Below are 26,044 nucleotides of genomic sequence, written 5' to 3'. Positions count from 1 at the left end.
CAAGTCAGCATCGCCTAACATATCACCAAAAAACCCAGGTACCCACAGCAGAATATGGAAACAAAAATCATCATCCATGCAACATCTGCTGACATGACTAACTGGCTACTTAGTTATTGAGCCTGAAAAATCCAAATGGGAATAGATGGCATAAATGCAGCTTGAACACTGAAACTTCACCAATTTGCCATGCCTACAAGTTAATTGACAAAACCTTTTGGTTCCCAATTGCCGAGCTTCCTCAAATGTAGAGGGTTCACCTTTCACCACCCAACAAGAAAATGACACTATTAACACCATAGGGTTGGTCAAGACCATACCTCTAATATTACAAAATATTTTGTTTCTATAGAGCAAATACTAATGTATTTCATTTCCAATAGGGTAGCTGAGACTTAAAAATGAGCCCAGAAAACCTTTGGCTTGCACAACATTTTTCTCAAAGTAAGCAACATTCTTCTCTCTTACATCACCATAGACATCCAAATCCATTAATTTTCATACAGCACTAACAATTTCTGCACTTGTACTCCAGCTAAATAATAATCTAAAGCCAGCATGTACTCTCCAAATTATATGAACCCCAATTAGTCAAAAGAAAAAACAATGCCAGATAGAAAAGTAAATCAATCATGTGAAATTAACAACTGATTCAGTCAAGATGAACAACAAAAGAACATATTCTTGTCACAGAATAAGATCTCAAACACTGGGTTCAGGGAATACAAATGTAAACAGGTAGAAATCTATAATCATATCATTATTAAGATAATTTGATGTAATTAGATGAGTTTGAAAGGGAGTGGCCATGGGGTGGACCTGGGGACCTCGACTTTGTCCTTGATGCGTTCAATCTTCTTCTCCTTCTTAGGCCTCGAGTTTCCGTACGATCCCTTAAACCGCTTCCCTTTCTTTGTCTTCTTGTCCCCTCGACCACACAGGACCGGCGCCTCCACAATCGCCGGTGTGCTGCTAGTTGAGGACGATAGCGTGGAAAATGCCAGCCGTTGCTCGGTGGCCATCATCGTCCGTCTCGCCGCCGTGCAGCACCATTTCACCATCGCCATCTCCGGTTCCTCGGCCCGCTGGTGTTCCCCAACCTTAAACCCTAATTCCACAGATGCTAAATTCTCAGGCTCTCAGCCTAGAAGGCTAGAACGATTTTGTTTATTCCCAAGGCCCTGATTTTAGTTTAATTATAAATGCCACCCTATCTTCTCATGTTTTATTTTTTATTTTTCATCTTCAATTTAATAATTAATATTAATAATAATAATAATAATAATAATAATAATAATAATTAATAATTAATAATTGTTTTCAAATAATAATAATAATAATAATAATAATAATAATAATAATAATAATGTGTTTATTTTTCATTGAAAATTTAAAAATTATGTTGAACAAATAATTCTCTCTTTTTTTTTTAATAATATACTATCAAATATTTTATATTTCTTGATGCAATAACGATACTCGAGACTCGATAAAAATGACCTAGCATGCTAGCTTATACCAAAATCACAGAACGGTGTACATTAGTACATATGGCCCTGTTTGGTAAAATGGCTGTTAGCTTTAGCTGATTGTGTTAATTAGAGGGTATAAATAGTTGATAACATTAGCTGATTGTAGAAAAGTGTTTGGTAAATTAGTTGTTAGTTAATAGCTGTTTGGTATAATTTCTTTTTTCAAAAAGCTAATTGAAAAAGTTGTTTGGAGTAGCTTTTTGAATTTTAGCATTTTGGGGTTGCAAAAAGCTAATTAACCAAACATTTATATTGATATTTTAACTAAATCAAACAATTAATAGTGGTCAAATAGGCCAAAATTGACCTATAGGCCAATTTTTTACCAAACTGGGATAATATATTTTCATTTATCTATATTAATAGCAATAAAAAAGACAAAAGGGAAGTAGGAGTCAAGAAGGGCAATTTCTCCCTCTTCTTCCTAGGAATTCTTCATCTCTCTCATGGAGAAGATGGAGAGCTTTATTAATGACTCCCGAACAAGTCCTCATGTACACAAATACATTTTTTATGGGATAATAAAAACTCATGCTTTTTCAAACATTTTAATCCAATATACCAAAAACATTAATATTAGTGAGCGCACCATAAAAAATAAAAAATAAAAAAAATAAAATAAAATAAAATAAATAAAAAAAAAAAACACACACACACACACATCATACTCGGTCAACACTCTCTCGATTGAACTCGTAACACAAAATCTTTCTAATATAATTTATCTATCCCATGTGACTTGTAAATAATTACACAATAACTATTATACCAAAGCAAGATTTACTCAGTACACACTTCCATATAGTGATTACAATTTCCTCTTTCACCAAAATGGATATACATCCTGCTCTATTGTTTTAATTGGCTATATTTTTATTTTGGGCGTGATTATATTAACAGCCACATTTGGTTGATGAAGAAAGTCTGAAATTTTGAAAAGAGAGAACGAAAGTGAAATGGAAAAATATGCAAGAAGAGTCCTTAAAGAGAGTTTGGCATAAAGCCCAAATATGCCCACACTGGCACAAGGTTGCAGAATTGAAACCCAAGTGCAAGCTCCATATCATTCACAATTTTGCAACAGCAAGTCACTTGAAAGATGCAATATTTTACTTCAACATAATTCCTGTACTTGTGACCAACAAAATAATTGAGGGTTTGGAAGGTACATCATGAGTCAGGAAGATAAAATACAATCAACCCCTCAAGGAGTATTTTTTCCCAGTGAAAGGTTGGAACTTTGGCTCTTCGTTCTTCTGAGGCTCTTCTTTAGCAGGTTCCTGCTGCAGGTACAGACACATTAACAGATTGCATTAGGAGCTGGTAAAGCAACGAGTGGGAGTTTCAGGTCTTTAGTTGTGGACAGCCAGATTGACTAAAATGAGCAGGTTCCATACTTCCATACATAGAAAAGTGCAAAGTGAAGTACCAAAAAAGAGATACGTAACAAGCATGTATGAAGTGACAAACCTTTGGTGTCTCCCGATTGCGATTCGTGTTTGAGCCAAACACAAGCTTCCCTTGAGATTGGCGACTAGCATTTTGAGTGCTTGAGGTAGAAGACTGGCCATGAGAGTTGGATACTTCAGGTTTCTTGTCCTTGAGCCCAGATGAGGAAGCAGGCGGAGGGTCATACTTCAGAGGTTTCCCGTCCAAGCGTCTTCCTGAACCAGTAAAAGGGTTGAACTTTGGTACAGCCTCATCTGGAGCCTCCTGACCTGTGTGAGTCATAATTTCTAATAATCAGCACATAAATACTTGCCTTTTATAAAAAAACAAATTGAAGTCTAGTAATAAATAACATTCACCTGATCTCAAATTGAAGGTAGATACTATTTAAAGCCATAGAATCATATACCCTTCTCAATACTCTATTCCCAGAGACTCCCAATTGTGGAACTTTAGGCTAATTCAGCACACATGTTTGAGCTTGTCATTTTTTAAAAATTTTTGTTTCCATAAAAATGAATGATGCTTTTACAGTATAGTTTTAGAAACTTGATTTAACTCAGGAAATTGTTTTCAGTCTGAAGAGCCAATCTTCCTAACTGAGAATTTTAATTAAACCCATATATGTATTAAAAAGGATAACTAAGCCAAAAAACATTGCAACATTATAATAAACATATAGACCAAAATAAATGCAAAACTGCACTATTGGTGTTTTCTTTACAATGAAGGGGGATAATAAGTATTGAGAGAATAACCTTCAAAAGGGGCCTTGCTCGGAAGATTAGAAACAGGTTTTTCAGGTTCCTTGTAATCAAGAGGAGGGGCAAAGTCCACTTCACAGTCTGTCTCAATGATAGTTATAGCATTAGATGGCTTTGTCTCAATTATATCTATGTAGTACTTTTTATTATTATAAGCCACCATGATACTATCTCCTGTGGTTAAGCAAGAGAAATTCCTCAGTGTTGTCTCCAAGCTGCACCAGAATGGAAAGGAGAAAAAAATAAAATAAATAAAAAGCCTGGTGAGAGATTTATCCAGGCAGATTGTATATAAGCAAACAACAACATGAGCTAACTCACATGGCTTTTGGGTTGGAAATATCCAGGAAATCTTTTGTGTGCGGTTGCAATTTTACATATGTACCCTTTGGAAGAGCAACATTTTTCACTCGTATAAAGTCTCCTTCTTGCAACAATAAATTTTCCATCATCTACAAGACCTCATTTAATGAGATTATGACTGATTAACTTTAGTGTGCAAGCTGGCATAAAATCTATATCAAATTACTTACCCAATATGGCATATATATCATGCCTTCTTCTGCAATGAACTCCAGAACCCCACAATGAGAAACCCGCTCCGTTGCAGCATTGCGAAGCTCAAACAACATTGGATAGTCAATATGTAGAGATGCTGCAAAATTGAAGTTTCATTAAATATTTTGAAATGATGACTCATAGAAGAAAAGCAATTCAGTGCCAGTGAAGAAAAGCAAATAAGGAACCAATTAAGTGAAGCATTATAAGAGAAACAACATAAACAGAATTCTGAAAACTAACCAAGGCGATCAAGGGCAGATGGAGGCATTATAACTGAAATGGACAAGTAGAAGATAGCATGAGCAAGAACATTTCAGTAACAAATTATCTAAGAGAGAAAGAGAACTTCAAAGGAATACTGCTACTTACTTTTGTCACCATTTTCTATCTGAGGCTGCAGAAAGAAAAAGTTAGCAGAATCAGTATTATAGTATGTAAAAACAAGATAATCCAAGTAGAGGGTACAAACTTGAGAAAAAGTAAAGATATCTATTGATGCATATTTCATTCTGAATTTCATTGATGTGTTGTGCTTGTGTGTGTATGTGTATCTTTTCGTCTATTGCATTAAGGCGTCAAGCTGTCAACTGTTTTCAGCAGAGAACTCAGGACCATATTAAGATATGTTTCCCCCCATTTTCATTTTTGAGATAATAGTAAAAGCCTGTGGAATGATTATCCTTTGTGCATGAAGACATCCACTAATAAGAGAACAGGAAGAAGATGATTGGAGAATCAACTCAATCTAAACTCCTTAATTACCAAGGGAGAAATAGCATGGAAACCAACCAACCTTATCAATAAATGATGCAGGATAACATCGATATGTTTGCTCAAATGATGTTCCATGGTAACCATATCCATCAAAAAACTGCATTTTCAGAAACAAACTGAATAAGGGCAAGGGCAAAACAGAAGGAGAAAACATATTTGTTTGGAAAGCAAAAGGCCCACAACAACACATACCATACTAGGACTTAACATTTTTTAAAGATAATACTTCAAATTAAACTAATGATGCATAGGACAAATAAGCATCTTGAAGAATGTGAACGAAATCATAGATGATTAACTTCTAGGTTTCCTAAAAATACCTTATCTTTTTGTTAAGTAAGGCAGAACAGACTCAGGTGAACCACCAAAGTAGCTTCCTCAAAGACATTAATAATTTATTATGTGGCATTAATCACCTTGATAACTCCAACTTATTGTCATCATGATAGTTCATTGGAGTGCAGATTAATAAACAAAACTACTATATTATATATCTACAATTGCTTCAATTAGTTTTAGTTAATGGCTAATACCAAGTCCAACCAGGCAAAAAGTTTTCAAGAACAAAAGATAACTTTACACCAGATCCCATAATTGCAGGAAATATGTTTTTATACTTTAGTCCATTTCTGCAGATGCATATAGACTAACATTTTGATACTGAATGATGAATTGCGCTCTTAAGTACAAAAGCAAATAAGCAATTGAATTGCCAAGCAACAGTTTAACCCAGATAATAATTTCTCAGAAAGAGAAAAAGCAAGGAGATAATCACTTCAAATACATGTCGAAAAATTGAAATTGCATACCATAATTACTATTTCTGGCTAGCTTAACCACCAGATCAACTGTCTCAGCTCTCCTATCAAAAAAAAAAATGCAAACAAAAATTCAATCCCACACTATATTCAATCACTCCCATTAAAGAAAAAATTCTGATAAATACTAACATTAAATGCTCAGCATATCAAAATAAATAAATTTTCAAAAACAGATTACTCTACTAGATTAATTGATTGATAAGATCTAAATTCGAAAAAAAAAAAAAATTCGAGGCGCGTACTCTGATCGGAAGCGAGGAAAGTAGAAACCAGGAAGATGATTGCTACAATTTTTCGGCAGAATTTTTAAATTTTTGGCTTTTTGCAGAGGCGAAAGCCGAAAGGTGCAGTGTTAAAAGGAGAAAAATATTGAAGAGAAGAAAGGGGGTAAGATACGCTACGTTCTATGCGTATTACGCAAGATGTAGCCTGTAGGTCTTATCTCGTGCTGCCACGTGGAGTACGAAATCTTGGGCCTTGGAATATTTTCATTGTACAACGAAGCCCATATTTGATTCATAAATCTAGTCCACGGGAAAAACGGATGTGGATCTTGGGCTTCATTTGATTGATTAGTTTGTTAACACAACAGCCCATACATATTTGTTCGTCAAATTTTATCTTGACTATGGTCCAGGTAGCAGTGTGAATTATGAAGTAAAACAACATCGTTTGATTTTAAATTTAGAAAAAAATCCATTACTGTTTAATGGAGGAAATGTTATGTTGTGAGCACGTGCCCATCTTACAAGGTGGACACGGTTTTATATCCATAATTTTTATACTGTAGATTCATAATTTCTATACTTTAGATTTATAATTTCTAAACCGTAGATTCATAATTTAAATACAGTAGATTCATAATTTTTATACAGTAGATTCATAATTTCTATACTGTAGATTCATAATTTATATAATATATAGTTATCAAATTATGAACATATAGTTTTCTGATTTGTTAAAACAGAGTTCAACAATTGGAATATAAAGTATAAATTTTATGAATCTACCGTATAGAAATTACGGATCGACAGTATAGAAATTATAAATCTACAGTATAAAAATTATAGATATGGAATCGTATCCACCTTGCAAGATGGGTACGTGCTCACAGCATAATTTGCCTTAATGGAGATATTGGAAATGATCTAATAATAGAGATCCTGGATTGCCCAAGGTCCAAGAAGATAATCCAAGCGGCCCAAAAAAGATCCAGGACTCAGAGCCCGCCGCCATACTAGACCTTGACTGGAGCGTTATGTTGTGCATCCGTATGCACCATGCATGGTGCATATGGATGCAAAAACGACGTCGTTTTGGCGTCTAACTTAAAAAAAAAAAAAAAAAAAAAAAATCAAAATTGCATAACTACACATCCATAATTTCACTACACTTCCATAATTTCATAATTATACATCCAAAATTGCATAACTACACTTCCAGAATTGCATAATTACACTTCCAGAATTGCATAACTACACTTCCAGAATTGCATAACTATAATTCCAGTATTGCATAACTACACATCCATAACTTCATAACTACACATCCATAATTGCATAACTACACTTCCAGAATTGCATAACTGAAAAATTCAAAATGAATGAACTAAAAATGAATAACATAATGTTGTTGCTGGGAATCGAAACTGATTTTTTTTTAAGTAGGGCGCGCGTTTTATGCAAAACGATGTCGTTTTTGCATCCATATGCACCATGCAGAGTGCATACAGGGGATGCACAGCATAATTTGCCACCTTGACTAGTCTCGCGGCCCACCATGTGGATTGTCGGGTTGTTATACAGTGGACCATGGTTCATAGTGCTATGTGAACAATGATTGTCAAATGAAACTGTAGTAGAATTAAAATGATACTTTAGTGTTGTTAAAATGAAACTAGTGTGTGTAAAAAATGAAACTAAAAAATAGAGCACATTCAACAACATATTGTCAAATGAAATTGTAGTATAATTAAATGATATTTTAATGTTGTTAAAATGAAACTAGTGTGTGTGTGTGAAAAATGAAACTAAAAAACAAAGTTCATTCAACAACATATTGTCAAATGAAATTGTAGTATAATTAAATGAAAAAAAAATGATACTTTATCACTTAAAAAAATGATACTTTAATGTTGTTAAAATGAAACTAGTGTGTGAAAAATGAAACTAAAATTCAGAACCATACAATAATATATATTATCAAATGAATGTGGAGTGTAATTAAAACAACATTTTAGCGTTATTATAATTAAACTATTGTGTGTGAAAAATGAAACAACAAAATAGAGTTCATACAATAATGTATATTGTCAAATGAAACTACAATAGATTTAAAATGATACTTTGGTATTGCTATAATAAAACTAGTGAATGTGAAAAATGAAACTGAAAAACTTAGCAATATTATCAAATGAAACTAAAGTGTAATTAGAATTATACTTATTTTATGTAGGGGTGACCGCGGTTCCGATTCCGGTTCCGCAACGACGTGTTCATTGGGATTTTGACCGATGACTTCTCATCAATACCAAATTTCTTGATTAAACCATTGGTGTACTTTGTTTGGTTAATGAAGATGCCTTCTACGCTTTGCTTGAGTCGCAATCCCAAAAAGAAGTTAAGTTCTCCCATCATACTTATCTCGAATTTACATTGTGTGAGTTTTGAGAACTTCTTGCATAAAGATGGATTGGTGCTTCGAAAGATTATGTCATTCACATAAATTTGCACCAATAAAATGTGATCACCATCCTTTATCATATTTTATTTCCATATAGATTTGACTTTATTATATTTAGGATTAAATTATAATTTGAATTGTACAATAAAATTTGTACCACCCTTTGGCTTTTTAAAAAATCATCACAAATTACAAATAATTGTAAGAGATCAACACTTAAATGGTAAGATCGAAATCGTGCTCTAATTTGCAATTAAGTGTTGATTCATATCAATTCAAATTGTGCTAAATTTGTGATACAGATGGAGGAATTAAACTACTAATTCAAATAATTTATGAGTAAAAACAAAACTAAAGAGTCAGGATGGCCGAGTGGTCTAAGGCGCTAGACTCAAGTTCTGGTTCTCGTGAGAGAGCGTGGGTTCAAATCCCACTTCTGACAAAGTTTTCAAGTCTCCCTTCAACTTTTCCATTTCTTGGGCTATTTTTACAATTCAACGGAAATTCTGAAGGCCTCAAAGAAAGGAGATGGCCTAAAGGCCCACTGAGATAAAAACAGCCCAACAAATTCTGTCCGGCAAATTATGCTGTGGAAACGAAGGTGGGCACAGTTCCACAACGCAACGAAAACCACGCCGTTCTAATTAAAAAAATAAATTTATTTTTTCACTTATTATTAACGGTATTTTTCTCTTTGCAATCGCACAATTTAAAAATTATGAATTAACAATATAAAAATTATGAATCTATAGTATTAGGTTTGTGAACATGTGATAGAGCTATATGTTTATAATTTTATAAATATAAGTTCATAATTATAGAGCTATATGTTCATAATTTTCAATGTTTATATATCCAATGGTTGAACTTTGTATTCACAAATCACATAACTATATATTCATCATTTGATAACTATACAATTTAGAAATTATGAATTTACAGTACAGAAATTATGAATCTACAGTATAGATATTATGAATATGCAGTATATAAATTATGAATCTACTGTATAGAAATTATGAATCTACTGTATTTAAATTATGAATCTATGGTTTATAAATTATGAATCTACAGTATAGATTTTATGAATCTATAGTATAGATTTTATGAATCTACAGTATAGATTTTATGAATCTACAGTATATAAATTATAAATTATGGAGGATAACAGTGCTACTAATGGCACCGTTACTCACACATGAAAACAACGTCATTTGGAACCGGTTCCATAGCATAACGCTCCATTCTCTCCAATAAAGAATGATATGGAGTTGTTCTTTTTAGGCAACTTTTACCGTAGACCATGGTCCATATAGTAATATGGTCCATAAAGTAAGTATAATTCTAATTTTACTTTAGTTTTATTTGACAATATTGCTCTATTTTTTAGTTTCATTTTCTACACTCACTAGTTTCATTATAGCAATACCAAAGTATCATTTTAATTCTACTACAGTTTCATTTGACAATATACATTATTGTATGAGCTCTATTTTGTTATTTCATTTTCCACACACACTAGTTTAATTATAATAATTCTAAAGTATTATTTTAATTACACTACACGTTCACTTGAAAATATATGTTATTGTATGATTATGAATTTTAGTTTCATTTTCACACACACTAGTTTCATTTTGACAATATTAAAGTATCATTTTAATTATACTACAATTTCATTTGACAATATATTGTTGAATAGACTCTATTTTTTACACATACTAATTTCATTTTATCAACACTGAAGTATTATTTTAATTCTACTACAATTTTATTTGATAATCATAGTCTACATAACACTATGAATCATGGTCCACCGTATAACAATTGTTTTTTTTTTTTTTTTTAAAGATTTCCCCCTTCAACTTTCCCATTTTTTGGGCTACTTTTACAATTCAACGGAAATTTTGAAGGCCTCAAAAAAAGGAGATGGCCTAAAGACCCACCGAGATAAAAACAGCCCAACAAATTCTCTACAATAAAGAATGATATGGAGTCGTTTCAATCGTTAATGGGTTGCTTGATTGGGCATAGTTGTAATTCAATCTAATTCTTTGATTATTTGAATTATAGTGTTTAGTTAGAAGAAATTACAATTCTTCATTTTGTTGAATTGCAATTCATGTTCTCTTCTTATGAATTGTAATTCAATGGAAAAAAAATGAGTTGATAGGCAGAATTACACGTTATCATACGTTATTCATGCTGATAACGTGTTGTAATTCGGCCTATTAACTCGTTAGTTCTCGCGTGATGTTTGCACGGTAATGCTTGGTGATTGTATGTATATGAGTATATAGAATAGATAAGTAAAAGGAAGAGAAAGAACATTTGATGACTTCTAGTCGGAATAGTCCTTCAGGGACTTCCATTAATTCAAGGGGTTCTTTTTCAATCAGATACTCATTTTTAAGATCGTGGTTCAAGTAGTGACGTATGAAAATGAGAGATTGTGCCTTCTGAGCATCGGTTCTATGTGACTTGGCAACAAAAGTTTGGCTCGATTTCTTAGATGCCAAATATATTTCAATATCCAAAGCCCAAGTGAAATAATTGCTATCGACATGAGCGAGCTCAATAAATTCACATTTTCAATGAAAGGCATAATCTACAAGATCATCATTTGATGCAACTTTATGAAGCAATTTGACAACTTGTGGAAAAACCACTATTTTGAATACATGTTCAAGCAATGGATGAAGAAACACCTTTTACATAAATATGCATATCCGTTTCTTAACATTCTAATATTGACAACTTGTGGAAAAAACCACTATTTTGAATACATGTTCAAGCAATGGATGAAGAAACACCTTTTACATAAATATGCATATCCGTTTCTTAACATTCTAATACAAACATAATAAGGACCGATTATGCATTCGATATCTATAGTCATAGAACATACATGGATACATATACATACAATTTGGCATATAACCACATGTATTTACCATTTCAAAGCATCATGGTTCATATAGAGCCTATCTCATATACATGAATTGAGAGAATAAATAATGATAATATGTATTTACAAATTCATGTATTTACCCAAATTCTTAACCATGTCTTGATGAGGGGTTCATCACTCAAAAGTTGTTAACAAACATGAAGAATTATCACTCATTTCATAGAAACAATAATTGAAGGTTCCAAAACAAACTCATAACCATATATACACATAATATTTATATATAAACAATGGCATATGATTCAAAAACAAAAAATGCACATGAAAATGAACCAATAGTACCGTTCACTGGAGATTACAATAGAGACTCGTGCTGATAACGTGTTGTAATTCGGCCTATCAACTCGTTGGTTCTCGCGTGATGTTTGCACGGTAATACTTGGAGATTGTATGTATATGAGTATATAGAATAGATAAGTAAAAGGGAGAGAAAGAATACAATCACATGAGACCATCTTTTCATTAAGCCTTCACCCTCAATTTATAGGGATGATTACAACCTTTCACATCCTTTAACATAAGTAATGAAATAAGTAAAGGCTAACAAAATGACACAAGTTTAATGGCCATAATAATAAAATCCTTTATATAATAAAGCTATATGGTTTGGGAAATAATTAATGTTACAATTAATGCCACAACATCCTTTATTATAAAAAAAAAACACAACATTTAAAAAAATAAAATAGCTATATATTATATAATCATATAAAAAATGTGTTGAATTAGAGTTTAAATTTACACATATAAAATTTGAAATTTGCTTTCCAAATGTAATTATCTTAGTTATTATTTGTATTGTGAAAATTATAATATAGATGAAATACAATTAAGAATAAATCAATGTAATTATGTAAATTATCTCTATAAGTTTATTTGAATATACACATAATTAGAGATTATATTAACAATACAAAATAAAATAGCTATATATTATATAATCATATAAAAAATATACTTTTGAAAAATAAAATAGCTATATATTATATTATCATATAAAAAATGTGTTCAATTAGAGTTTAAATTTAAACATACAAAATTTGAAATTTGCTTTCCAAATGTAATTATCTTATTTATTATTTGTATTGTGAAAATTATAATATAGATGAAATACAATTAAGAATATATCAATGTAATTATGTAAATTATCTCTATAAGTTTATTTGAATATGCACATAATTAGAGATTATATTAACCATACAAAATTATAATTTTAATTGTAATTTTGTATTCTATAAAAATAATAAATACTTGACCAATGGAAGCTCAAAAATATTATTATATTAAATAATTTAAAATATTTTAGTTTTTCTATTTTTTATTTATATTTATAATAACATAATTTTTTTTCCGTGCATCGCGCAGGTGAATTACTAGTATTTATAACAACAAATAACGTTTTTATCCTTAATTATTATTAGCATTATTATTACACAATGACATTTTAATCATTATCAGGGTCGGTTTTTAGATTTTTGTGGTCCTGTTCGGATAAATAAATAAGGCCCTATCAAAATTAAAATCTATAAAATTAATATCGTAATTTTATTATCTAAATATATAACAAAAAAAAAATTATTCGTGCATCGCACGCACACTGCACGCACATCGCACGCACACTGTATGGATAATTGGGTAATTATTTTCTCTAATTTAAGCAAGGATAACATAAAAAAAACATAATCGATACAACCCATTTCATCAATTGCACTATATAATATTCGTTGTTATAATTTTAAGATTATAACAAATATTTTCCGTGCAACGCACAGGTAAAAATAAACATATTATGGAATAATAATAATAATAATAGTGTGCACAAGTTTTGAACCTTAGACCTCAAGGTTAAAATACAATAAATACATGTTCCTATCATTTCTTTATAAAGCCTTTTAAGTTTAATTAAAAACTTTTAATTTTTATTTCTAAACTAACTAGGTAAAAATAAAATATTGAGCTTCTAAAATTTGAGGCCCTGTGCGGTAACAGCTTGCACAACCCAAAATCCGGACCTGATCATTATATAACTTCTTTCATTCTCATTCCCAATCATTTCTTTCTCCTCTAATTCATTCCTTCTAACAAAACGCCCTATATATACGGGACTATAGTCCGACGTAGTTCTGGATTTAACTTAAATCGTTTTTTTTTTCAAAAAAAAAACTTAAATCGTTTTTTTTTTTTTCAAAAAAAAAACTTAAATCGTTTTGATCAACTATCCACAATCCACAATATAAATTACGGTGTCGTTTTGGCACCAACCTACCGAACTACCCTGGAAAAACCCTATTTCTCAGCTCCATCGCCCTGCATACATAGACGAGTGGTTGCTCTCGTACCTTAAAAGCCAACTTCAATATCAACCTGACCCGAAATGGACGGGCCAACGTCGACGGAACCGATTATCGAGGATCCATGTATCTTGGAGCATCCACCGCCGTCGGAAATTGACGGCGGAGGCGGAGTGGAAACTCAGACGGTTCATAAGACCCCAGAAGAGCTAGTGGCCAAAGCCATCGCTCCAGTGAAGAGGGAATATCTTCGTCCTCCCCCTCAAAGACATCATAGTGACGGCAATAGTGACGTTACCGGACTCCAAAATGATGACGCTGCAGAGGCTAAGTCCAATCCTCTGCTCAAAGAGAAGAAATCCAAACGTCAACTCAAACGTGAACGTCATCAGGTCATCTTCCCAAAAATTAATTGAAAATGCAATTTCTACTATTTTTAAGTACATATTCTGCTCTAATTGTAAATTTGCAGTCTTGTTATTATCGTGTAACTTACATTAACTATTCCATGAATTTGGTTTCTTTAATCAGAAGATTTTTAAAATTTTAAAAGGTTTTGAAGTATCTTGATGGTTCTAATTTTAGGAACAAAAATCTCATCCTAATCTTTGTCCCATGGTGGCAAAAACTGGGAAAGTTAGTTCGTGTCCTTATAGTGATAAGTGCCGCTTTAGCCATGATGTGGATGCTTTCAATGCTCAGGTAAAATTCAAATCAAGAATCATTTTGTTGGTTTTTGTGTGAACTGTAAATTGATTTTTGTTGCCAATTGGATGCAGAAACCAGCTGATATAGAGGGTACATGCCCTTTCCTGGATAATGATGGGCCATGTCCTTATGGATTGGCTTGTAGATTTGCAGGTACACACAAAGATGATCTACCAGTGGAGACTTTGAAGAGTAATAGGCATTGTTCTGAATTAAATGTATTGAACAAGGAAACTCAGAAGCTTTTGTGGAAACATAAAGTGAAGTTCACCAAGGCTAATGCTGCACTCAAACATCTTGGGATTAAGGTCAGTATACACTTCTGACAATAGTAAAGAGACAGGATGAATTTGAACCAAGAATTCTTGGAGATTTATGATATTATAAAGTAAAACCAAAGGAAAGAAAAACTAGGGAATTTGAAGAATATCCCTCCAACAAGAATAAATACTTGCCCACAGCTACTTAGAGTTAACTGTTCCAATTCTACTGGATGCCCTCCCTTCTAAGAGCTAGTCTCTATTTATAATCTATTACCATATGTAAAATAAGGTAGGAGCTAATAAAATAAGTAGGGATTTACATAGTCAGTCAATCCTTTATTCTATGCTTCTTTGAATTCTGCCACAAGAATGATTATTTGATTAGTTTTCTTTTCTGCCTAATTTGTATCAACTACACAAGTCTACGAACGGAAGAAGATAAGGAATCATATAATACTAATACTATTAGAGAAGAGTAAATACATTGGGGAGGATATCCCTTTTCTTAACAAAATCTATAATATGGTTGAACTCGAATTCTGTGTGCTTTGATGACATGAAGGTGGTAGAATCCACAACAATATTGTATGTTTTACTCCTCTTTAACCTCTGGTGCTGTTATTTATTGGTGTGGTATTCTAATTGCAGAGTCTGGCAAAAAATAATAAGTTTGCCAATCCAGAGGAAGATGATCAAATTGATACAAATGGCTCTTCCACTATTGATGACAATGAAGCTCCTGCTGATGCTAATATCAAACTGGAGAGCTCTCTTCTAGTAACAGGTGAAGAAGGTCTAGATGATACTGCTGTGATTGAAGATGATAGACCACAAAAGAAGGCTAAATCTTCTACTAACGAAACAGCTACTTTCGTTGATGTTAACAATGGTATGTAAATTGAGTATTTTGTTTCTAGAATTCATATTGTTGCTTAGTGAGGATCTCCAAAGCTTAGTTGTATATTTCAACAGCTTCAAATATCCTAGAGAAAGATCTTCCAAAGAGCCATGATGGAGATGCATCTGTAGGAACTGCAGTGCTTTCAGCAGCTACAAATATCCAGGAGAATAATCTTCAAAGGAGCCAAGACAGAGATACATCTGCAGCAACCATAGATCCTCCTGTTGCAGAGACGGATAAAAGCCTTAAAGTTCATCCACGTGAGAAAAAGCTTATTGATTTCAAAGAGAAACTTTACCTTGCTCCTCTGACAACAGTAGGGAATCTACCCTTCCGAAGGGTTTGCAAGGTGCTGGGAGCTGATGTAACCTGTGGTGAGATGGCAATGTGCTCAAATCTTTTACAGGTGGGTTCTTGTTTTTCAGTATTTTTTTTTAATTGCACAAAATTGTGAAGAGAAATATTTAAGTTAAAGTGCAAGTGTATTACTGTCTTTTTCCATGCCCATAGGGTCAAGCATCAGAATGGGCACTGCTAAGGCGACACTCATCTGAAGACTTTTTTGGTGTTCAAATCTGTGGACAATATCCAGATACAGTTGCAAGAACTGTTGAGCTTATTGAGCAGGAGTGCTCAGTGGACTTTATTGATATTAACATGGGATGCCCAATTGACATTGTAGTTAGCAAAGGTGCTGGGTCATTTCTTCTTACAAAACCGATGCGAATGAAAAGTGTCATAGCAGGGGCTACTGCAACTGTTGATACACCAATAACCATAAAGGTAAGTTGTACTTTTGGCATTCAGGAAAACTAATGCAATTATAAGAGTGTAGGTTATGGAGTTTTCAATTGGATACAAATATTTGTTTTCTCTACAGCAAGTTTCTACACTTTAGATCTTTTAGATTCCTTTTCTGAGATGCTTTATAATTGCACCTTTTGCTGCTTAAGGTACGAACAGGTTATTTTGAGGGGAAAAACCGCATTCATTCCTTAATAGCTGATATTGGAAACTGGGGAGCTACTGCAGTTACTATACATGGTCGATCACGTCAGCAACGCTACAGCAAGCTTGCTGACTGGGGATACATCTACCAATGTGCACAAACTGCCCCCAAGTCATTGCAAATCCTTGGCAATGGTGATGTATTCTCTTATGTAGACTGGAACAAACACAAAAACGATTGCCCTGAGCTTTCTACATGTATGATTGCTCGAGGTGCATTGATAAAGGTATTTTAAATGCATTCTTTATTGATGATCTTCTATGCACTTGGTCATGTGGCCATATTGAAATAACTCTCTTCCAAAATTTGTAGCCTTGGATATTTACTGAAATCAAGGAACAGAGACACTGGGATATTAGCTCTGGGGAACGGCTGGATATCTTGAAGGACTATGTGCGTTTTGGCCTTCAACACTGGGGTTCTGACTCAAAAGGTAAGTTAGAGATGGCTTTTGGATTGTTCTTGGCAAACACATTTGTCAAGCATGAATGTAAAATGTTGACTTTTGTACTAAATGGCTGCAGGCCTGGAGACTACCAGGCACTTCTTGTTAGAGTGGCTTAGTTACACATGCCGATATATTCCAGTTGGTCTGTTAGATGTAATCCCTCAAAGAATAAATTGGCGATCACCTGCATATTATGGTCGAGATGACCTTGAGACACTGATGGCTTCTGATTCTGCTGCCGATTGGGTATCAAATCTGTAACTCTCTCTCCATTTTTATTTGAAGCTCTAAAGCGTACAATATTAATAATCTGTCATGTTCCTTAAACAGATCAGGATCTCCGAAATGTTACTTGGCAAGGTTCCTGAGGGGTTTTCATTTGCCCCAAAACACAAATCCAACGCCTACGACACAGCAGAAAATGGCTAATATCAATCTCTTCCTATCTGCTCTTTCAGATTGGAGTTTCAGGGGCGCCAACAAGGGCCTGCTTTGCTCAAGCTTTGAGCCGGTCTGCATTCATACCTTGCTTTAAGAGATACTCTTGTATTTTAGTAATAATATTTTTAAAATTTATCTGAGAGCTGTGGGTTTCTGGAAGCTCTTAAATTTTGGAATATGAGGATTTCTATTCTTACGGTTGATCTTTGTATTGTGACTTATGAGGAAATGAAGTGCCTATTATTCCTGGGTGTTTTTGGTATATTACTTGTTTTCTGAAATTGTGTTTATTGACATCGATATGGATTTTGATTTTTTGATGTTTCGGTCCGGATGGCATTCTCATCACCGATTAAATACAATTTCAGAAACGCTACGCAATTATCATTTCAATAAACATCAAACGATTGAAACGACGGATACGGGTCCGGATGGCATTTGTTTTGAAATGATAAATTAAACACAATTTCTGAAACCTTTTTGGAGGAACATGGAAGAGCTTTTACAGAATACGGGTCCGGATGGCAGTCTCATCACCGATTAAAAGACGGATGAAGCTGATTCATCGCGATGGGATTACGAGTTGGATAACATTCAAATATGAATGTCTCAGTACGTTTTGTTACTGCTGCGGATTACTAGGCCATTCGGATAAATTTTGCAAGACGGCATATGAGAATGGCATTCTACCGGACGAGTTTCCGTTCGGAGCTTGGTTACGCGCAGGTCCTAGAAGGCAGGTGCGACCAATTGGGGCAAAGTGGCTATTAGCACCGTCCACGCCGACAACTGCCGCAAATCTTGATACAGAGCCGACAAACCGATCATCCAACTCGTCACCGGCAATTCTAGTGGCGATGGAGGAGGCGGCGGGATTGCAGGGCGATCTGAAGCGAAGGAGGGAGGATTGTGAAAAGGCTGGTGGAACATCCGAAACAGATGTGCGAATGACAGATAATGTACACATTGATAGATTGGCGGGTCTGGTGGACTAGACTCGCCGGGACCGATGAGTCTGTTAAGCTGGAACTGCCGGGGTTTGGGGGGCACCCGGTCAGTTCGTGAGCTCTTGGGCTTTGTGTCCAAGCAGCATCCCCAATTTGTCTTCTTAATGGAGACAAAAGCTACGGAATCGAAAGTGGAGGAGGTTCGTATTAAATTGGGTTTTGAGGGGAAAGTTTGTGTGGAACGGGTAGGGATTGGTGGGGGACTGGCTTTTTTGTGGAGGGATAAGGATACGGCGTCACTGAGGAGTTATTCCAACAATCACATTGATATGGACATAACTCTTCCGGGCCGCCCAGGGTGGAGAATGACGGGGTTCTATGGGGAGTTTGATAGAAGTCGACGGCACATCACTTGGAATCTACTGCGGCAACTTCAGGAGGACTCTCAAGCTCCGTGGGTTGTTGTCGGTGATTTTAATGATATTGCTAGTCTGGCGGAGAAAAGGGGAGTACATTCGCATCCATCAGCACTAATTGAGGGTTTTAACGACGCTTTGGAAGACTGTGGATTGGTAGACCTGGGTATGGTAGGAGGGCGGTTTACATGGGTGAAGGGGAGGGGTACTGATGCATGGGTAGAAGAGAGGTTGGATAGGGCGGTGGCGACTTTGGACTGGATGGAATTACATGAAGAAGCTGTGGTGCGGAACATTTATGCTCACAGTTCCGATCATTGTGCTCTGTTTGTGGACTTAAATTCTGGGCCTACACGCGTTGCAAACCGGAAGTTTAGATTTGAGTCGGCCTGGATGTTGGAGGCAGGCTGTATGCGGGTGGTTGGAGAAGCATGGCGTATATCTACAGGGCAGCCGTTCCAGGAACGTTTAGCTCTATGTGGCGAGCGGCTCCGGAAGTGGGGCGGGGAATATCATCGGACTTTCGGGGCCAGAAGTAATCAGCTCAGGCGAACTCTTGATCAACTGAGAGAGAACCGATCGCCTAGTGCCGTTGCTATGTTTATGTCAGCCGAACAAGAGTTGGATACAATTTTGAAAGTTGAAGAAGTTTTCTGGCGACAACGCTCAAAACAGCTTTGGCTAAAGCATGGGGATGCAAACACTAAGTATTTCCACAAAATGGCTACGGCTCGCCGGCGACACAATCAGTTGTCCCGGATCAAAAACCAACGTGACGAGTGGGTGGGAGGCACGGCTTTGAATTCGGAAGTTATCAGGTATTTCGAAAATATTTTCTGCTCAGGCACGTGCAGTGCTGATTTTTTTGGTCGTGTCCGGGGAAAAGTGACGGCAGAGATGCAATCTGCATTATCTAGTCCGTTTACAATAGCTGACGTTAAATTGGCTTTGTTTGCCATGCAACCCGAAAAGGCCCCCGGCCCGGACGGTTTGTCGCCGGCTTTTTTTTCAGCATTTCTGGCCGGTAATTGGGCATGATCTATCTGTGTTCGTTATTAAATGTGTGGAACTCAGACAATTCCCACCGGAATTTAACGATTCAAATATCGTTTTAATCCCTAAGAAGCCTGTACCCGAGAAAGTCTCGGACCTACGCCCTATTGCGTTGTGTAAGGTGATTTATAAAATATTAGCCAAAATGTTGGCTAATAGATTGAAGACGTGTCTGTCTCGTGTAGTATCCTTGTCGCAAAGCGCCTTTGTCCCTGACCGGTTACTCACGGATAACATTATCGTAGCCGGGGAGGTGGGACACTTCCAACGGCGGAAAACCGGGGGAAGTAAGGGGTGGGCGGCGCTAAAGCTAGATATGGCTAAAGCGTACGACAGGATGGAATGGCCGTTTTTGGAAGGTATGTTAAATGCAATGGGTTTCCCGGGAAATTGGGTGGCTATGCTAATGTTGTGTGTCACCTTGGTGAATTACTCAATCTTAGTAAATGGGGAGATAGCGGGTCAGGTACGGCCTACTCGGGGTATCCGCCAGGGGGACCCTTTATCACCGTACCTGTTTATTATTTGTGCCGAAGGCTTGTCTATCCTTCTACAGCAGGCTGAAGCTCGGGGCGATATTCATGGTGTAAGGGTGGCCCGGGGTGCACCGGCCATCACGCACCTTTTTTTCGCTGATGATAGCTTGCTTTTTTTCAGGGCCGACGAACGGGAAGCAACAAAAATTAAGGAATGCCTAGAGATTTACAGTTTGGCCTCGGGCCAACTTATAAATTTTGACAAATCATCGACTGTTTATAGTCATAATACACCATCAATAGTCAGGGACCAGGTCTCGGCTCTCATTGGTGTTCCAGAAGCGGCGGATTTGGGCCGGTATTTGGGGCTACCTTCGGTTTTGGGCCGCAACAAATCGAAAGTTTTTAAGTATATCGAAGGGAATATTCGAAAGAGAATTGGAGCCTGGCAAAATAGACTGCTGTCTCGTGCAGGTAAAGAGGTCCTTTTGAAAAGCATTGCACTTTCACTGCCAATTTTTACAATGTTAGTTTTTATGCTTCCGTTGCGAATTTGTGATACTATTGAAAAAATGCTCAATCGGTTTTGGTGGGGTGGAGGGGGTGGGGGTAACCGTGGTATTCATTGGTTGAGTTGGGACAAAATGTGTATGTCAAAGGCAAAAGGGGGTCTGGGTTTTAAAAAATTACATGAGTTTAATATGGCTCTGTTGGCCAAACAAGGCTGGCGAATTTTGATATATCCAGATTCATTGGTGAGTCAAATTATGAAAGCCAAATATTTTCCCAGGACAGATTTTATGGAGGCTCAACCAGGTGGGAATCCGAGTTACTTATGGAGAAGTATCCTAGCTGGAAGGGATGTGTTACGACTGGGGCTAGCAAGACGCATTGGAGACGGTTGCGCCACGAGGATATGGGGATGGCATTGGTTAGCATCTAATCCCGATGTTAGTCTAGCCACCTCGTGTGCCGATCATCTTCGGCTGGCGACGGTACAAGGTTTGCATGATGGGCAGGGTCGATGGGATGAAGAGGTTTTACGGGACATTTTCCTTCCCGAGGATGTACCTAAGATTCTGGCTACCCCTCTGAATGTTCATCTCCGTGACTCTTGGAAATGGGTGGGGGGTATTCGTGGTTGCTACAGTGTTAAGCAGGGCTACCATTTATTGACGAAGGACTCAACCTGGAACGTGAACATGGGCACTTTCCAATCTTGGAAAAAATTATGGGCACAGCCGATACCCCCGAAAGTGAAAAATTTAATGTGGCGGTGTGCTCGCGGCATTATTCCAGTTCGGGAAAACTTACATTCCCGGAGGGTGTGGATTGGGGGAGGATGCCCAATCTGTGGTTACAATATGGAGTCAGCTGAGCATTTGTTCTTCGATTGTGAGTTGGCACAAAAGCTATGGGGCAGCTCGGACGTCGACAAGGTCGTAGTTTGGCAGGGTGCATGGAGGATTGGTTTGGCTTAACGGATGCGATGCATGTTACGAAGATGGCAGCAGTGTTCTGGATAGTGTGGACAGCCCGAAACGACATGGTGTGGCGTGGTAAATTACCATCTATGGACTGGGCGAGCGAGCAGTTGAATAAGCTACAGACCGAATGGAAGGAAGTCTACACAAATCGAAACCAAGATCATATCAATGAGGCTGCATTGGCTGACTGGAGTCCGCCACCTTCTAACTTCATCAAGTGTAATGTGGACGCCATGGTTTCTAGGGAAGGGGCTGGCTATGGCATTGTGCTACGTAATCATGCAGGGACGTTTATCGCAGCGAAGTGTAACAGGCTGATAGGCGAGGAGGATCCGTTCATGGCAGAAGTTCTAGGAGTTAAGGAGGCATTAACTTGGCTTAAGTTACAGGCTTTTAGTAATGTTATGTTAGAGTCTGATTGTTTAAATTTTTGTACCGCATTCAATTCTTGTTTTTCTGATTTTTCTTATGCTGGGTTAGTAGTGAAGCAATGTAAGTCAATTGCTATGGATATTGGGAATGTAAGTGTATCCCATATCAAGAGATCAGTGAATCGTGTGGCTCATGAGCTTGCTCGGGCAACCGTTTCTAGGGCTGTCTCAGGGGTCTGGACTGGTGTCCCACTGGATTGTATTTCGCACTTATTCTGATCAGTAATGTATTTTCTGTTTTGCGCTCAAAAAAAAAAAAGTAGTTATTCTGAGATATTAACTTGAATTGGTCTACTTCAAATTTGAAGTGAATTTCGATTCTCTTGGTTGAGATGATAGATTTGATATATTATATGCTTAAAATGAATAATGAGTGCCTGAAAAAATTGATTCTCAAATGTATCAATTGAGTTAGAAAAAATAGATTTCAGGAAGGCTTTTAAATAGCATTTGTTTACGTTAGTTAATTTTTTAATTGTATAGTATCCTCATTGTTTGACCACAAGAGGTGGTCTCCTTCTCATTGTTTGCTAGACAACAAGAGGTGGTCTCTTTCTCTTTGTTGCTCATCATATTTTCACAAGAAGGTTCTCCATCACCCGCAATCCTCAAAGAAATGGCGTTAACCCTTCCTTTGGAATTGTTTTCGGTGGTGCTTGGCAAAGCATTCCACGGCCTTTCAGACATCATCTTCATGATTTAAGCCATTTGCGTCTCAAGATTCTTCATAGATGCTTGTGATTCTTGCCGACAGTCTTGGGTGATTTCTTGCTTTGTGAAAAACCAATGGCCTGAACTTGTTCATAGGCATTCAGGGAGGTGCATTCCAGTGTATCATGCGGTCTACCACACACATTGAAATAAAGGGCAAGTGCCATGTAAGGTTGAGCTTAGCCCCAAGTTTCTCATTCCATTTTTTGCAACCTCTTAATCTCATGGCTCATAACTGCAACTCTGGCATCATTTGCAACTTGGTCCGATACTTCATACATGCTAGCCTTCAAGTCTGTCTTGTTGTACCAAAAGATGTATTTGATGTAATTTTTTCAATCAACGCCTCGGCCTCGAACGGCGATGAAGACACAAAAGCACCACGGGAAGATGAATCTAGCAACATTTTACTCTCATCATTTAGCCCCCCCCAAAGAAAGAGCTTATGATGTCTCATGGGTGGAGAAGATCGGATGGGCATTGCCTCTTGAGTGTCTTGAAATGCCTCCATGCTCCAAGGATTCCATAAATCCTTGTACTTGTTTTCTCACCTTCATGGTTCTTGTGAGTGGAAAAACCTCGTTCATGAACTCCTTGTGGAGTTGAACCGACATACAGAAATGGTTATCATCTTGTGAGTCAAGCCATTTTAATGTTTCTCCAATGACAGAAAATGGAAAGAGCTTGAGATTTATGACTTCGGTCGGCACACCATCTTGTTGAAACATTCCACTCGAATGGAAAAATCGAGTCATAAGTGTGTGTGGATCCTCCGATGGCAACCCGCTAAACGGACTGTTTTGTACAAGGTTGATCACCGCCGGATGGATAGTGAAGTTTTTTGCTTCAATCGGTGGAACGTAGATAGAATTATGCATTGAGAAATCCAGAGTCATTTACTCCGCTATGGTCCTCATCCGGTAATCTCCTTGGCCATCATAAAATTCCCCCCTTCTTTGTTGTTTTGGTTGCCCTTGAACTTCAACATTGTCCTCCTCATCAACATGCAATGGCTCACGGGACACGTAAGCCTCAAATCATCCTTGTGGATGGACATGAATGGGTGGTGGTGTAAGTCTAAGAGGATACCTTCCATGCAATTCCCCTTGATTCATGGCACTCATAGATGCCATTTCTCCAATCTCCTCTTGGATGAGATTATTCTTTGTCCTTCTCCTTGTTGCCTTGGTTATCTCCGGGTTTAATGGAAGTAAACCTTGTGTTCTCTTTGAACGGGTGTGCATCAACCTGCAAGAATGACAAGACAAATGGTTTCCGCAACTAAAAGTAGTTGCTCAAGTGGGTTATAGCAAAACAAAATAAACAAATGTAAAAGAAAATGCATCAAGTATCCAAGCTCAAACTTCCTTGTTTCTCACAAAAATAACATCTCAAAGATTATCGTATGTCATCCCCGGCAACGACGCCATTTTGAAAAGGATTTGTTTGTGTAGCGGTGGATTGAAAGAAAAGTAGGGAATGAAGATTCCACGGATGTCGATCTCAAGGATTACAAATTTAGAAGTGTTGATACGTGTAAGCGAGTTGAAGGATTGATTTGAGCTTGTCACTTACAAGATTCACGGAGTGCATTTATCATTGAGTAAAGAATTTGAAGTAAAGAGTGCAAGAGAGCAAAGCAATTACACAAGTGAATCAAATAGGAAAGAATGGGATAAGGATTGATTTTCCATTGCTATATGCTTCTAGTGTCTAAGCAAGAAATTGTGTTGTTGTGATTATTAGATTCCAAGTGAGGTTTCTAACAATGCCATAACCATTTTAGATCTTATGGCGTATCATAGAGTAACGAAACACCTGAGTGTCAACATTACACATACTAGTTACTTCATCGAACACCTTATCTACACCTCATTCTGGACTATTTCCTCTCGGATCTAAGTTGGGAATTACAAGTGGAGTGGAGGCTTAATCACACAAGTAATCTCTTGTCAAGTGTAATAGATCCTAGATTATCAAAGGAATTGGGTCCTAACTCCAAAGTAGATACAAGATAAACTTTGCACTTCCAACACGAAATCGAGAAATTCACAATCACAATTCCAATTTATCATTCATAATCACACTAGCACATTGCAATGAAATCACAATCCAATCCCTAGAGATCTTTAGCCACTAATGATTCTAGATTGAAAGTACAATGTATTTAGGGCTTTGCAATTGATGGGTTTGGGTGGATAGAACTATCAACCGAACGGTTTTTGGTTTTGATTTTGTAACCCCAATCCGTGTAAATATAATCGGAAACCCGTGGGGTATTAGCATATTTGAACCCGTCAAATTTCCGACTTTTCGTCGGATAGTTTTGTTTTTAATAAAAATAAATTAAAATGTAAAATTTGTTAATTTTGGTAGTTAAACACTTAAACATTGAACTAAAATTAAATTTAGTCTAAACAATCAAACATACAAATTACAAAATAGTAAAATAGTGAAAAATTAAACCCTAAAAATCTAAATCATACAATCTGGTAGTTTGGCACTTTGGCACAAAGGCACAAAATGACAAAATCAGCATTTTAGCATACTGCATACATCATAATCCAATTATACAAATTACATCTAAATTATACAAAATTACAAACCCATAACATCAGTGATAAGAATCCATAGACCATAATGTCATTACAAGTATCCAAACATGAAGCATCCAACTATCCAAACATCCATAAATGATAAATCATAATCCAATCCTATATTCCTATTGGGCTATTCCTCTTCCTAAAGAAATTCAAAGTTAAGAATGTTAAGTAAAGATAAAGAGAGAGGTAAGCGATATACCACTTACTTGTCTTACACTCTTACTGTCTTACTGATTGGAATTTGCAAACTTCAATTCTTATACTCTTACTATCTTAATATCTTACTATCTTACTGATATGTCATA

At 36.3% G+C, this 26,044-nt stretch overlaps 4 protein-coding genes and 1 non-coding gene across 6 annotated transcripts; 3 read left to right on the top strand and 2 right to left on the bottom strand.

Moving 5' to 3' along the window:
* Window positions 1-616: 616 nt before the first annotated feature.
* Window positions 617-1,175, bottom strand: LOC109154006 (30S ribosomal protein S31, mitochondrial). Its single transcript, XM_019301891.1, has one exon. It carries the CDS (start codon window positions 1,065-1,067, stop codon window positions 783-785), a length of 285 nt encoding a protein of 94 aa, XP_019157436.1. The 5' UTR covers window positions 1,068-1,175; the 3' UTR covers window positions 617-782.
* A 1,314-nt stretch (window positions 1,176-2,489) lies between these two features.
* LOC109154098 (ubiquitin fusion degradation protein 1 homolog) lies at window positions 2,490-6,309 on the bottom strand. Of its 2 annotated transcripts, none has more exons than XM_019301971.1 (10): window positions 6,144-6,309; window positions 5,890-5,942; window positions 5,100-5,177; window positions 4,676-4,700; window positions 4,547-4,579; window positions 4,279-4,400; window positions 4,067-4,197; window positions 3,740-3,960; window positions 3,003-3,250; window positions 2,490-2,815 (listed from the first exon to the last, which is right to left on the bottom strand). In XM_019301971.1, exons 2-10 carry the CDS (start codon window positions 5,890-5,892, stop codon window positions 2,729-2,731), a joined length of 948 nt encoding a protein of 315 aa, XP_019157516.1. In that variant the 5' UTR covers window positions 5,893-5,942; window positions 6,144-6,309; the 3' UTR covers window positions 2,490-2,728. The 2 variants fall into 2 exon arrangements, with proteins under 2 accessions (XP_019157516.1, XP_019157517.1); XM_019301972.1 differs by having other exon boundaries at window positions 2,490-2,812.
* Window positions 6,310-8,941: 2,632 nt separating this feature from the next.
* On the top strand, window positions 8,942-9,025 carry TRNAL-CAA. Its single transcript has one exon. It is a non-coding gene; the product is annotated as a tRNA-Leu (tRNA).
* A 4,813-nt stretch (window positions 9,026-13,838) lies between these two features.
* Window positions 13,839-17,881, top strand: LOC109154087 (tRNA-dihydrouridine(47) synthase [NAD(P)(+)]-like). The gene is made up of 10 exons (XM_019301960.1): window positions 13,839-14,237; window positions 14,431-14,547; window positions 14,625-14,861; window positions 15,465-15,705; window positions 15,789-16,123; window positions 16,228-16,500; window positions 16,671-16,952; window positions 17,039-17,159; window positions 17,251-17,420; window positions 17,505-17,881. The coding sequence occupies exons 1-10, from the start codon at window positions 13,929-13,931 to the stop codon at window positions 17,601-17,603; spliced, it is 2,184 nt and encodes a 727-aa protein (XP_019157505.1). The 5' UTR covers window positions 13,839-13,928; the 3' UTR covers window positions 17,604-17,881.
* A 4,130-nt stretch (window positions 17,882-22,011) lies between these two features.
* LOC109154027 lies at window positions 22,012-22,644 on the top strand. The gene has a single exon (XM_019301911.1). The coding sequence runs from the start codon at window positions 22,012-22,014 to the stop codon at window positions 22,642-22,644; it is 633 nt and encodes a 210-aa protein (XP_019157456.1).
* Window positions 22,645-26,044: the final 3,400 nt, after the last annotated feature.

Source organism: Ipomoea nil, unplaced genomic scaffold (genome assembly GCF_001879475.1).
Source record: "Ipomoea nil cultivar Tokyo-kokei standard unplaced genomic scaffold, Asagao_1.1 scaffold2580, whole genome shotgun sequence".
Lineage (NCBI taxonomy): Eukaryota > Viridiplantae > Streptophyta > Magnoliopsida > Solanales > Convolvulaceae > Ipomoea > Ipomoea nil.
Note: the sequence above shows the minus strand (reverse complement) of the source record. Positions and strands in the feature narration are given on the sequence as shown.

What these genes read in the sequence shown, in the direction of transcription:
- LOC109154006 (XM_019301891.1), bottom strand. Translation starts at nt 1,067, where the DNA reads ATGGCGATGGTGAAATGGTGCTGCACGGCGGCGAGACGGACGATGATG.
- LOC109154098 (XM_019301971.1), bottom strand. An exon ending in GATAGAAAATGGTGACAAAA is followed by an intron (nt 4,580 to 4,675) that starts GTAAGTAGCAGT and finishes TGTCCATTTCAG; the next exon opens with TTATAATGCCTCCATCTGCC. An exon ending in ATCTGCCCTTGATCGCCTTG is followed by an intron (nt 4,401 to 4,546) that starts GTTAGTTTTCAG and finishes TCAATTTTGCAG; the next exon opens with CATCTCTACATATTGACTAT.
- LOC109154087 (XM_019301960.1), top strand. Translation starts at nt 13,929, where the DNA reads ATGGACGGGCCAACGTCGACGGAACCGATTATCGAGGATCCATGTATC. An exon ending in TCAAACGTGAACGTCATCAG is followed by an intron (nt 14,238 to 14,430) that starts GTCATCTTCCCA and finishes TTCTAATTTTAG; the next exon opens with GAACAAAAATCTCATCCTAA. An exon ending in TGTGCTCAAATCTTTTACAG is followed by an intron (nt 16,124 to 16,227) that starts GTGGGTTCTTGT and finishes CCATGCCCATAG; the next exon opens with GGTCAAGCATCAGAATGGGC.
- LOC109154027 (XM_019301911.1), top strand. Translation starts at nt 22,012, where the DNA reads ATGGCAGCAGTGTTCTGGATAGTGTGGACAGCCCGAAACGACATGGTG.